Source organism: Mus caroli, chromosome 2 (genome assembly GCF_900094665.2).
Source record: "Mus caroli chromosome 2, CAROLI_EIJ_v1.1, whole genome shotgun sequence".
Taxonomy (NCBI): Eukaryota; Metazoa; Chordata; class Mammalia; order Rodentia; family Muridae; genus Mus; species Mus caroli.
This window is the reverse complement of record NC_034571.1, coordinates 79687176-79700371: the sequence shown is the minus strand read 5'-3', so window position 1 is coordinate 79700371 and position 13196 is coordinate 79687176. Positions and strand designations below refer to the sequence as shown.

Here is a 13196-nt window from a genome sequence, read left to right as displayed (position 1 = left end):
GTTGTCATTTGGAGGCGTCTCAGAGAGCAGGTAAACCCAACCCACCACCATGAAGTCACTAGAAAAATCAGAGAGCAGATCTTAGCCCCTCCTCCCATGGCGCGGGGGGGGGGGGGTGAGCCAGAGAGGGTGTGGAGGGAGGGAGGTGGCTCTAATCCATCCAGACTGTGATTGGCTCAGGTTCTGTACTCTGGGACATTTAATACTGAAGGAAGATGCTGCTAAGGTAACAGCCAGCAAGGAGAGAGGTGAAGAAAGAAACGAAGTCTAGTTGTCCTCAGTGCAGAAGATTAACTACAGACCAAAACAGGGCACGCTGGGCAGGTGCTCACTGTCAGTTTCTGAAGAGCCAATTTAGTCAAAGGCTAAATTGAGTACCAGGACTGCTGTGGAATGAAATAAGAAGAAAGGAGTAGTTTTATGGCTCAATTATAGAACTAGAAAGTTTAGGCATCGACTTAGATAATCTCAGGGATCCAGGAATAATGAAGTTGGAGGAAAAGCTTGAGCACAATGAGAGCCTTGTTGGAAAAAGTCGACCGTGTCTCCATGACACACATCAGGCAAACGGGAAACCGATAGCTAATGGGAATCCGACAGCAAATGGGAAAGTGGAGGTCTATGAAAAGCAGGAGGCAAATCGCAAGGGCTACAGGCTCGGGAAATCTCTCAATCTGTACACCTGGCAGGAGATCCAGAGACACAGTCAGGAAGCAGACCAGTGGCTGGTGATTGATCGCAAGGTTTACAATGTGACTGACTGGGCTGGCAAGCATCCAGGTGGACGTCGGGTTCTCAACCACTATGCTGGGGAAGATGCAACGGTAAGGACATCGACGTGCTAACTATTCTCTCTCTCTCTCTCTCTCTCTCTCTCTCTCTCTCTCTCTCTCTCTCTCTCTCTCTCTCTCTGTGTGTGTGTGTGTGTGTGTATGCGAGTTTCCCTTCCTTCCTCCCTCTCTTCTGACCCCTCTCCCATCCCCTCCCACTTTCTTGTCCTCCCTTCCCTCTCTCCCTCCATTCTTTGCCTTTCTCCAATGCTGCTGAGTGCCTGAGGTCTTAGCTTTCATCCCCAAAACACTGACGTACATGATGTGCATGCCTGAGCTCCACTATCACTGGCTCCTCCCAGACCAATTTCTCAGGATTCCTATCTGTCAAGAAACTGAAAGCAGATGGGGCTTCAAGGTCTAGCTGTCCAATATGGGATACATTCAAATGTCTATGGTGAAGATTGTGACTTTGCACTGTGGATTTTTTCTTTGTTGTTTTTTAGTGTTTTATTTATCCTCCTTAAAGTAGAATAACTGTCCTATAAACAAGAAGTTATAAATAGATAAGTAATACCTGGGGAAGTCCTGTTGTTAATTCAAACAGGAATTTACCGAAAACAATTCACTTCATGTACATCAAATGTTTGTGAATAATAGTGAAAGCCAAGGACTTCCAGGACTTGGAGAGTTCACGGTTTTCTCCTGCATAGTGTAGCTCAAGCAGTTTGACAAGTGTGATGCAATTCTCACAGATGAGATCAAAGGCACCACCTTAGTTACTCTTGCCAGGGGTGTGCATGTTATTCCCACATCACAGCTGAGGTACCTGATGCTCAAAGAGGTAAGCCATGTGCATAGAAGGATTGATCATGATAATGCTGGTCTTCAGGTTGCTTTGTTTTAACCATAAAGTTCTGTGTATCTGCATGTCCTTTAAAATAAAATAAAATAAAATAAAATAAAATAAAATAAAATAAAATAAAATAAAATAAAATAAAATAAAACTTAGAGACAGAATATAGCTCAGCAGGTAAAGACATGTGCCACAGAGCCTGGCAATCTGAGCTCAACCTCCAGGGACTACCTGGTAGGAGATGAACCAACTCCTGCAAGTTGTCTTCTGACATCCACATGTATTAGTATACACACACACACACACACACACACATTAAATACGTTAAGTAATGCAAATGAAAAATATTTTAAACTTCACTAAGTGTTTGATAAGGAGGTATGCCAGACTCTTTAGTGCATTTAAGAATCTGTTTTTAATCTGGATGTGGTGAGGCACACCTTTAGCCTCAGCACTCAAGAGGCAGAGACAGACATATCTCTGGGAGTTCAAGGTCAGTTGAATGTAAACAGAGAGTCCTAGGCCAGCCAAAGCCCTATAGTATGATCCTAGTTTTTTAATCCCTCTTTAAATATTGTGTGCATCATGCACTTCCTCTCACGCTGCAGGTGTTCTTTTCTGTCACAGTACAGAAAAACAAAGAGCTAGAACCCATGTACAAACTCAAGTCAGAAAATCTGTATATGGCAAAACAGGAATTTAAGCTGGGGCTTGATAGTTTTTGCCTTTATTTCACAAACTAGCAAAGAATTTCTCCAACTGGTTTCTTCTCATAGAACATCTGTATGCAGATAGTATGTTCCAGAAATAGTATTTTGGTAGATACCTGATGGATTTTAAAGTTTAAATTTGATGTCTTTCCCATAACTCTCCTTTTTCCCCTAATTTTTCATCCCCCTTCACTGTCTAGCCCTTGATCTTCAGTCAATCAGATGAATGTCTTTCCACTCAGGCCTGGTCATATCTATACTACTTCAGTTCTGATACAGTTATTCGCACGCATGCACACACACACTGTAGCTATCTTTAGACACACCAGAAGAGGGCATCAGATTCCATTACAGATGGTTGTGAGCCACCATGTGGTTGATAGGAATTGAAATCAGGACCTCTGAAAGAGCAGTCAGTGTTCTTAACTGCTGATCCATCTCTCCAGCCCCTGATATGGTTTTTAAATAATGTTCAATCTTTACTTAGCAGCTAAGGAGGAGGTGTCATAGGTGTCAGAAAAGCACACTCAGAGCCAAGCAGAGTATATATGAAAATAAAAGAAGAACAATGAACAAATGTCAAATGGCAAAAAGACAACAGCATAAAAACAAAATAGCCACAGCTGCCTAGCTAGTCCATCCATCCCCTTGTTCCTACAGCACACAGGAAATACATGGCTTTATTTGTTTGTCTGAAACAAGATCTCCAGTGTGCCAAGCTGACCCTGACCTCTTGACCTCCACCTTCAGAAGGAAAGGCCATCCAGAGACTGCCTCACCTGGGGATCCATCCCATATACAGTCACCAAACCCAGACACTATGGTGTATGCCACCAAGTGCTTGCTGTCAGGAGCCTGATATGGCTGTCTCCTGAGAGGTTCTACCAATGCCTGGCAAATACAGAGGTGGATGTTCTCAGCCAGCCATTGGCCTGAGCACAGGATCCCCAATGGAAGAGCTAGAGAAAGGACCCAAGGAGCTGAAGGGATTTGCAGCCCCATAGGAGGAACAACAATATGAACCAACCAGTATCCCCCAGAGCTTTCAGAGACTAAACCACCAACCAAAGAGTAAACATGGAGGGACCCATGGCTCTAGTCGCATATGTAGTAGAGAATGGAGTGAATGGGTTGGTGAGCAGGGGAAGTGAGGAGGGGATATTGGATTTTCAGAGGGGAAACCAGGAAAGGGGATAACATTTGAAATATAAATAAAGAAAATATCTAACAAAAAACACATCTATTACAAGTTATGTGAGGAGCTGGAGAGATGGGCTCACTGATTAAGAGAACTGGCTGCTCTTCCAGAGGGCAGAAGTTAATTCCCAGTACCCAGATGGTGGTTCACAACCATCTATAACTGTAGTCCCAGCAAATCTGATGTCCTTTAGTGCTTCCACAGGTACAGCACACATGTGGCACATACATGCAGGCAAAACACATACACATAAAACTAAAACCTTAAAGATTAAAAGAAAGTAAGTTATGTCCATGACTTATATTTTTTAAAAACTTTTCTTAAGTTATGTGTATCTGTATGTGTCAGTGTGCATGTGAGCGCAGGTGCCCTAGAAGGCCAGATTTGGGAACATTGAATACTAATGTAATACTCTGTGTGGTGGTGCATGCCCTTGATCTGAATCTTTGTCTCTAGGCCAGACAGGGCAATACAGTAAGAGCATGTCTCAAAAATAAAATAAAATAAAATAATTGATTTTAAAAAACCAGAATGCTGGGATTATAGGCATACATCATCACACTTGGCCTGGGTCAGGGTTTTCTATGTTAAATCACAGAATTGCCTCACAGATGTGTTGGCCAGTACTTGAGCTTTCAATCATATTGAAAATTGCTGACTGTCTCACTCAGTTTGTAGTAGCCCAGGTGATAGATTTGAATTTTGATATGATTTTTAATACCCCAGATGTTAGGAAGTGGTCATTTCCAGCCTAGCCATTGAGGAAGAAATGCTTAATATCATCAAAGCCACCAGCCTTGATGATGCCACCTTATTAGTATTGAGACATATCAAGAAAGAAAATCCTATGTTTGGTCAACCACATATTTTAGAAAAATAAATCCAAAAGCATTCAAATAGAAAGTTCTCTAAAGGAAGGTGGCTCAAGAATGGTAGGAGAGAGACATGGGAAGCAAGGAAATTCTAATTCTCCCCGGCTACTCAGAGGACCAAGAACACATGTACTGGGATTTGTTGCGTGAATTTAGGGAAACTATTGAAATGCCCAGAGTTTCAATTCCATGATCTACAAAAGAATACCATTGTCTGCCTGTCTGAACTATGGTAAATGGAATGAATGCAAGCATAGTATGGTGTATAATTGAAGACATTAAGGTTCAGCAAATTATAGCATCCATATCCTCCAAGTGTGATTATTACTCTCAAAAAGTTTATTCTCAGCACAGAAATTCTGATTATAGTTTGTACCATTTAATTGGGATCAGAACACCAAGCCCAAAGGCCCAAGGACAAACGCTCACTTTATGGCTTAGGAGGTATTAGCACAATTTTTCCTGACTGGCAACTGAAGACCACAGTATAATTTCTGCATAGTAGATACTAGACTCATGACTGCACTTGCCCAGATAGCGTACCTTTCTCTTAGTTACAGAGAAACTATTTTCTGGGCCTACTAAAAGGTGAATAGGGTACTTAAGACATGGAAGAAATACCACAGGGTCAACTCGAGTAAGTGACTCAGAGGTCAGTCACTTGCCTTTTTAAAGCTTTGTTAGGAATCTGGCCTAATGTTTAAAACTATACATTTCAGAATGGAGTAGACTCAGCGGAGATCTGGGATCCACACTTATAGGGGAGGTCCTGAGGAGACTGTTTAAGCTCTTGGAATCTTCATTTCTTATTAATTAAAGGAGATAATAATATTTTAATCTTGGTTTTTGTTATAAAAAAATCAATGGAGGTCAAAGAAAATGCCCCTTATGGTGCTCAGTTGAAATTAAATATTCAACTGTGACAGTTTTGTATTTTGTCATCTCTTCATTCTCCTGAGATGGATTTTAATGCTCTCCATGGTGGTTTAATAAACCAATAAAACAAAATCCACACATAAGCTTCTGCTACTGCATGCATTGTTATTTGGTTGCTTGCAAGCTATATAATTGTGAGCTAATGTAAGAGTGTCAATAAACAGAGTTTAGGGCTCAGGACTTCCCATGTTTATGAATTTACTGAGGAAAAGCCAGTAAGTTTAAAACTATTGTAAAGATTATCATTTAATTTCACAATGATAGATTATTTTTGCAGTCTCTAGAATGAATATCTCTAAGAATTTTGATGATAAGACACACATACAAATAAATACTTGTCCATACATTTTATACTAGACATTGGTATGTTCCAAGGAATTAGCTACAATTATAATGGTAGATACATAGATGCTGCAATGTTTGCAATAATGAGAGCAAGTTCAGGGCAATCTCTCAACATCACACCTTAGGAGAAGCAATGACAGGGCTGAAGTCAGAAAAGTGTTTGCCATTTGTGATGGTCTGTATATTCTTGGACCAGGGAGTGGCACTATTTGGAGATGTGGCCTTGTTGGAATAGGTGTGACCTGGTTGGAATAAATGTGTCACTGTGGGTGTGGGCTTAAGACCCTCACCCTAATTGCCTGGAAGTCAGTCTTCCACTAGCAGCCTTTGGATGAAGATGTAGAACTCTTAGCTCTGCCTGCATCATGCCTGCCATGCTCCCACCTTGATGATAATAGACTAAACCTCTGAATCTGAAAGTCAGTCCCAATTAAAGGTTGTTTTGTTTTTTTTTTTTAAGAAGACATTATAATTGGTTATGGTGTCTGTTCACAGCAGTAAAACCCTAAGACGCCATTCAAGCATGAGGGCTTGAATGTGAATCCTCAGCACTCTCTTAAAATGCTGGGCACTGCATCATGTATGTGGTCCCAGTACTGGAGACCTTTAAATTAAAGGATATTCTTTACTATCAGTGTAGACACAGGTAGATTCCTGAACATTGCCTCTGGCCAGCTAGCATAGAAGAATTAATGAGCTCCAAGGAAGGGAGAGGCACTATTCAGGGATAAACAGTATCTCTAAGAATAAGGGAGAGAGTGACTGAGAAGATGCCTGACTACAACCTCCAGTCTCCATATACATGTGCACACACGCTCACATGAGCACACACACACACACACACACAATATAACACATTCTGTCAAGTCTTTTCTTATATTGAATGTGGAAAAAACAAGGAAGAGATGGCCAATGAAAGCATAGAATGAGTCTTCCTCAACACTTTAGAGGATGCTTAGGGAGAAAACACACCATGTACAACTGCAAAAGAAAGAAACCATATGGACTGGGATGAGCTCAGCTGCCAGAGGCAAAGCTAGGGCAAAGAGAAGACAGTGTGAGAAAACAAGGTGAACATATGTGACTATGTCATGACTACGTATCCAAGCATCATGGCCATCCACTTCCTCTGCTTAGCATAATACTGGCCAAAGTGCACACTTGACTGATGGCTGAGAAAAACAGACAAAAGACATTCCAGGTTCTAGGAGATGAAAATAGACCATGGCAGCTAAGAGAGAGGGGCACAGGAGACCTCACCCTTCCTGAGTATCCATAGGAAGTTAACAGTCCTAGCGATAGAGAGAAATCTTTTCTTCAGTAGTGTAGCCATGTTTAAGGAATCCATGCTCCTATAAATAATCTCTCACTCTGGATAATATAAGCAACCCTAATGAAATTCTTTAGGTCATCAAATGAAAGAGAAAAGGGAGAAGGAATAAAAAGACAGAAAGACAGGAGGGAAGAGGAAGGGAATCTTCTAGAGTGTGAGAAGAACAAGGGATAACTGTAATTAAAATTATATATTCATAATAACATATATAGAAATTGTATGTATATGGTAATGCCATAATGAAACTGATTGTTATGTATAATTACCATCTGCTAGTAAAAAAGTTAATTACAAAAACATAAAGAAGAGAGAATGGAACATAGAAAGATGTTGCCACTCTGAGAGGTCAGCCTGGCAATTAACTAAGAAACTAAGAAAAGACAGTCAATTGCTTCTCGGCCTTTTGGCTTAGATCAAATGTAGAAAAGACAGTCAAAAGGAAGGGAACCAAGATGGAGTCCCAGAAACATGTTGAAAGTCCAAATAGAGAATGAACAACAAAGCTGGAAAGAGAAGATGAGTGGGAGTAACACTATGGAGACATGATTTAATGTTTGATGGGTAGCCAGATAAACAAGGAGGATGCCAATCTTAATTGATGTGGGCACCTCAGTAAGCCACCCCGGTGCCCATTATTAGAATATCAAAAGAAAAGTTTGTAAGGTAGGAGAATGAAAGGATAGAGGGAGAGGGAGGAGGTGAGAGAAAGAGGAATGGCAATAGAGAGAAAAGGCTGGAATTCACCTGAAAGTAGCAAATGAAGGCCTTCCAGTGGGACTCTGGTGGAGATATAGCCACCTGAAAGCTCATGTGGGCACCCTCTCACGCTGCTTCTCTCTCCCAAGGCAAGGACAAAGATGCATTCTCCCCATAACTCAGTCTACTTACAACTCACCCTACATTTGGATCTCAGGATTCTTGTGCTAGCCACAACCTAGAAGCATACAAGTTCTGAAAAAAAATGGGGTGGGATTACTCAAGGGAATGTAAAAACAAGTGGTCTTATGTATTCCAGGCTACCTGTAATTCACTATATATCCAACAATAACCTCTTGGCTCCACTTCCCAGTATGGACTTATAAATTTGTGAGCTCATGTGTGGGAAAAGCCACATCCCACATGTCTTTTTTTGTGATATTGATCCTACTGGTGCCTCATGAGTTTGTGTTTGTCTGTTAATCATCATCTTTTGGAACAGTTCAACCCTTATCAGACTAACTGCTAGGGTCCAGGTTTGATACCTAGCACTAAACAATATTCCAAAGTAAAATAATATTCAATATGATATGATGTGATATGATTTTGGAAATAATTGGTTTCAAGAGGCACTGCAATATTATGCAATTGATGGTGACCTTAAAGAGCAGAGATGATTGAAGAGGGAGTCAAAAAGAGTGCAGGGAAAATGGGAGCAGCATATTATTCATGCTTCAGTCATTCTGACACCTCATGCAGAACTGCTCTGCCCACCTGTTTTTCATATTTTCCTTACTCATCAGGGGTGTATTCACTGCACATTGTATTCTAGGCACAGTGGTAGATGTTAGGTCTACATTAATTGATAACTAGTAAACAGTCTTAGTTTCAGAAGCTCACTAAAGAAGCAAGGTTCAGTACAATACAAAAAGGCTTTATAGTCTATGAGATGGCTCAATAGGTAAAGACAATTTGCTGCCAGCCATGAGGGCCTGAATTTGAGCCTTGTGATGAATGAACCCCATAGTGCAAGGAGAGGACTGGTTCCCAAAGTCTGTCCTCTAACATCTATGCATGTGTCCCAATACTCATTAAATAAACAAATAAATGTGTGTGTGTGTGTGTGTGTGTGTGTGTGTGTTATGAGATTGCAGGGGGTATTCGCGAACAACTTTCCTCCATGTGCAAAGGATGGAAAATATCTAATATTGGTAACAAATTCTAAGAAAGACCTTTGTGTAGAGAAAACTGGAAGGAGGAACTGAAGGGAAGAGTATAAAATCTGTAACCATTCAGTTCTATAAAGGTGGAGAATTTTACTCAATACAAGGTTCCAGTAGTGAATTCCACAAAGGGTTAGCCTAAGGAGGCAAATTGAAGTCAGCAGCAAAGTGCTTCATGAGACTGCCTACAGTAGGGAACCCATCACCATTTGTCCAGAAGATACAGACTGATTTTAATATTATCTCAAGATTATCTAGCAGCATGTCTCTCAGGAAAAGGATTATAGATATTGATGGCTGGGGTAGAACTTTATGGTGTCATTCCTCTATTTAGCTCCAAGGTCAAACATTAGCTCTGCTGTTCTCCATGTAGTATGTAGGAAAACGCGATGTCTCTCTGTACAATAAAAGCAATAACTCTTCACAGGAATAAGCTGGTAGCTATGAGCCTGTATGGTCCTTGTACATAGAGTGAATTCTGTATATACTGGCATTCCCAGACTTCTTCCTTCTCTTTACTCCACGCCCTTCAGCAAGAGCATGCTTGCCCAAGAATGTGGGTAACAGAACCTGTTTTTACTAGCTTTCAAGCAGGGATTTCACAATTTAGTATATGGATTCTATTAGAAAAGCATTGAGTACTTTAAGATTAAATGAACTCCTTTGTTCTACTTCCTCAATATTATGATGCAAAGAGCTCCACAAATCGTCATACTTACTGTTCTGCAATATTCTGTGGCTCCTCAGTGTCAGTCCCCAGAGCCCAGACTTCAGATCATTCCTCAGGCTCAAAAGTGGCAAGGAACCCAGAAGAGTAGGTTATCAACACAACTTAAAATCATGCTAGATCACTTTATTGTAAGGTCTACTAAATATTCTGAAACTTATTATGGTCATCTGTACGCTGACACTTGATCCGCCAGTATGCTATCCCATTCTAACCTGCTGAAAAACAGCAGGTGGATGATTTAATCAGTATAGATTATCATGAGACACATAAATCACTCCCTTAACCAATGAATAATTATTTGCCTGGTTAAGAGAGCTAAACTTTAGTATCACAGAATGTAAAAAAATGTAAAACACCTTTGAAAAAATGTAGCCCATTGTTGTTCAAAGTTATCTTGAGAAGTGTGCAGAGTAAAATGAACATAGAGCCCAGGAGGATTCTAGCATTCTATCTATGGACCCTTTGGTGAAGTCAATCTACAAACTTGATATTACTGCATACTTCTAATTCATCATATATGTACCTTCTCACATGAAGGCTTATGCAAACTTCCATGGCACTAAAAATCCAGGGTTCAGTATATTCATTTGTATAATCAGAGCCTACTGATGGTTAGAATATATAAATAAAAGCCTGAATTGCCACATTGAAGAGAAGGTTGAGTTCTTATCACTGAACAAACATAAAAAGATGGTTAACAAGTACTATAGAATGAAGCCTAAGAAAATGGTTCAGTGGTTATAAGTACCTGTTATTTTTATAGAACCCAGTTCGTAGCACCCATGAGCAGCAGTTTACAACAGCCTGTAACTCCAGCTCCAGGAGATCTCATGCTCCATTCACCATTGCAGGCTCTCACACTCATATGTACATATACATACATACCCATAAACATAAGTAGTGATAAAAATAAATCTCCTTTTAAAAGTACCATATAGTTAGTATGCACCAATCAGCATCCTAATTAATCCATTCAAACCTTATACTGAGTTCTGAATTGAGTGTCAACTGTCACTTCAATTTAAAGAAGAAAATATAGGATTCATATAAGGCAAGAACACAAAAGGCTCACACTTGCACAGCAGTAAACAGCAAAACCAGATCTGAAGTGTAGGAATGGCTCCAGAGTCCTCGTTTTACAACCAGTACTGTGCAAAGCCATTGCTCCACATTTGTACCCGATCCTTGAGTATATATTCCAGGCAGAACATTTGTTATTTTTATTCAGTTTTAATCACTCCAACCTCAATGTCATAACAGCAGAAAGCTAATAATCCCCATCTTGTAAAATCCAACCCCCCCAAAAAAAAATTATAAAAGCACTTGGGAGGAAAGAGCCATTTACTTGCAAACATACACAGGATATAAGAACTCCACCGTCCTGCAGTGATGTGGAATTACTACTTAGCAACATCATTTCTATGGCGTGATGAGAGTCCTTCGATGATGAATAAAGCTGAGAGTATACAGCCCATGGCTCAAGGACTGTACTCCTCCAATCATTCATATCTTTATTTTAAGATGTTGCTCTCAAATTCAATCTACTGTTCTCTGGAATAACTAATTGAAGAGGCCTCATTCTTCTGAAACTTAGTCAAGAGCCTAAAGGGAACCCTCAATAGAAAATGTAATTTGCGTAGAGTCTTGTTGACTGCATGCCTTACATAGTTTAAGAAACTTTCACATGAAACTTGATATGGACTTTAAAAAGACTCACCATGGCTAATTAACTAAAGGAACTCTTCTTTTCAATGCTTAATAAAAAGAAACAATGATGTAATCAATGTTCTAGGAATTACCTGTTCCTCGACAGTGTCTGCCCTAGACCCTTGTAGAAGCATCTCAAAAATAAAGTTGGTGCCTCACCTTAAAGCATCAGCATGGTATTATAAGCAAATTCTCTGAGGGAAGGTCTGTGCTGTCGCCAGTTTAGGACCAGGATGGGCAAGGAAGGAGCATGGGTGAGAATAAACACATCTTTTACATGCTTCTAACAAGTATCTATGCTTTACAGGATGCTGTCAGGGCCATGCACCTGGATCTGAGCATTGTGAAGCTGTATCTTAAGCCACTACTCATTGGAGAACTTTCTCCAGAAGAACCAAGCCAGGAGAAAAACAAAAATGTAAGTACAGCTTCAGGATCGAAGAACGTAGAAGGATTGGGGTAAGGCTGTTCCCCAAGAACACTGAATATTACTAGAGTATATCCTTATTGTCTTCAAGGTGTCCACCCTAAGACTTTTCCCCAACTAGAGGCCTAAAATACTGGATAATATGAGCAGTAGGAGAGTATTTATGACTATCAGAATGGCTGCTAACTAACTGGGTAAAATGTAGTATATCCAGGATGAAGGGGCAATTCAGGTGAAAGAAAGGGTGGAGCAGAGTAGCAGGATATTCCATCACTATGCTCAGAACAATGCACAAATTATAAATTCTGGAATTTTCTTCTATTTTAGTTAGGGATAACTAAAAGTAAGTGAAACTGCATGAAGTGCAGGTTCTTTTTTTTCTCCATCTACTGAGGATTGATTCTTTCACAAAATATCTCCTGATTGAAGTTCCCTCCCTCTATTATTCCCAACCCCTCTCTCATCATGATATGATCCCTGTCTGTCTCTGTAAGGATTCTCAGAGATTATAATAAAATATAACAAAATATAATAAGACAGAATGAAAACCATCACGGGAAATTGGACAAGACAAACTAATAGAAGGAAAACAGCCCAAGAAAAGGCACATAGACCAGAGATACACTCATTCCCACACTCAAAAGTCCCATAAAATACTAAATTAGAAACAATAATGTATATGCAGAGAGCCTGGTGCAGATCTTGTGCAGACCCCTCTTCAGTCTCTGTAAGTTCATGTGAGCTTCTACAGGGCATTGTTTTCTTGATATCCTCAATCTCCTCTGGCTCTGGAACACTGTCTGACTTTGCTTCCTCATGCTTCCCTGAGTTCTGAGGGGAGTAATTTGGTATAAACATCTTATTTAGGGCTAAGTGTTCCAAGGCCTTTCTCATTCTCTGTGGTAATATTCAGCTATAAGTCTCTATATTTGTTCCCATCTCAAGGAGGAAGAAGATTCTCTGGTGATGGCTGAACAAGGCACTAATCTGAGTATAGCAGAATATCATTAGGAGTCATTTTATCACTAATTTTTATACTTTTGTTTTTATTTTAGATCAGTATTATTTATTTAGTTTTACTCTGGGTCTCTGGGATATATTGCCTGTGATTCTTGACCACTGAAGCAGTATTGCATATGGGTTCCATCTTGTGGTGGGGGCCTTAAGTCAAATCAGACATTGCTTGGTTACTCACAATGTTTGTGCCACCACTACTCTAGCATATTTTGCAGGCAGGGCAGTATTATAGATCATAAGTTTTTTGACTAGCTGGGTGTTTACATTTGGTAGTGTTCAGAGAACCTTCCTATACCAATGATGGTAGTATGTAGGGATGAAGGTCAACCTCTCCACGATCAATGAGTTATGGAGGTGTTGTCTTCAGCAACGAGTC

General features: G+C 40.1%; 1 protein-coding gene across 1 annotated transcript in view; it reads left to right on the top strand.

Moving 5' to 3' along the window:
- The first annotated feature begins 228 nt into the window (after positions 1-228).
- LOC110289969 (fatty acid desaturase 2-like protein FADS2P1) overlaps positions 229-13196 on the top strand; it is a 38207-nt gene continuing 25239 nt past the window's right edge. The window contains exons 1-2 of the mRNA XM_021156410.1: positions 229-824; positions 11684-11794. Of these exons, the coding sequence (XP_021012069.1) occupies positions 486-824; positions 11684-11794 (450 nt within the window). The 5' untranslated portion in view covers positions 229-485. The remainder of the gene's footprint in view (positions 825-11683; positions 11795-13196) is intronic.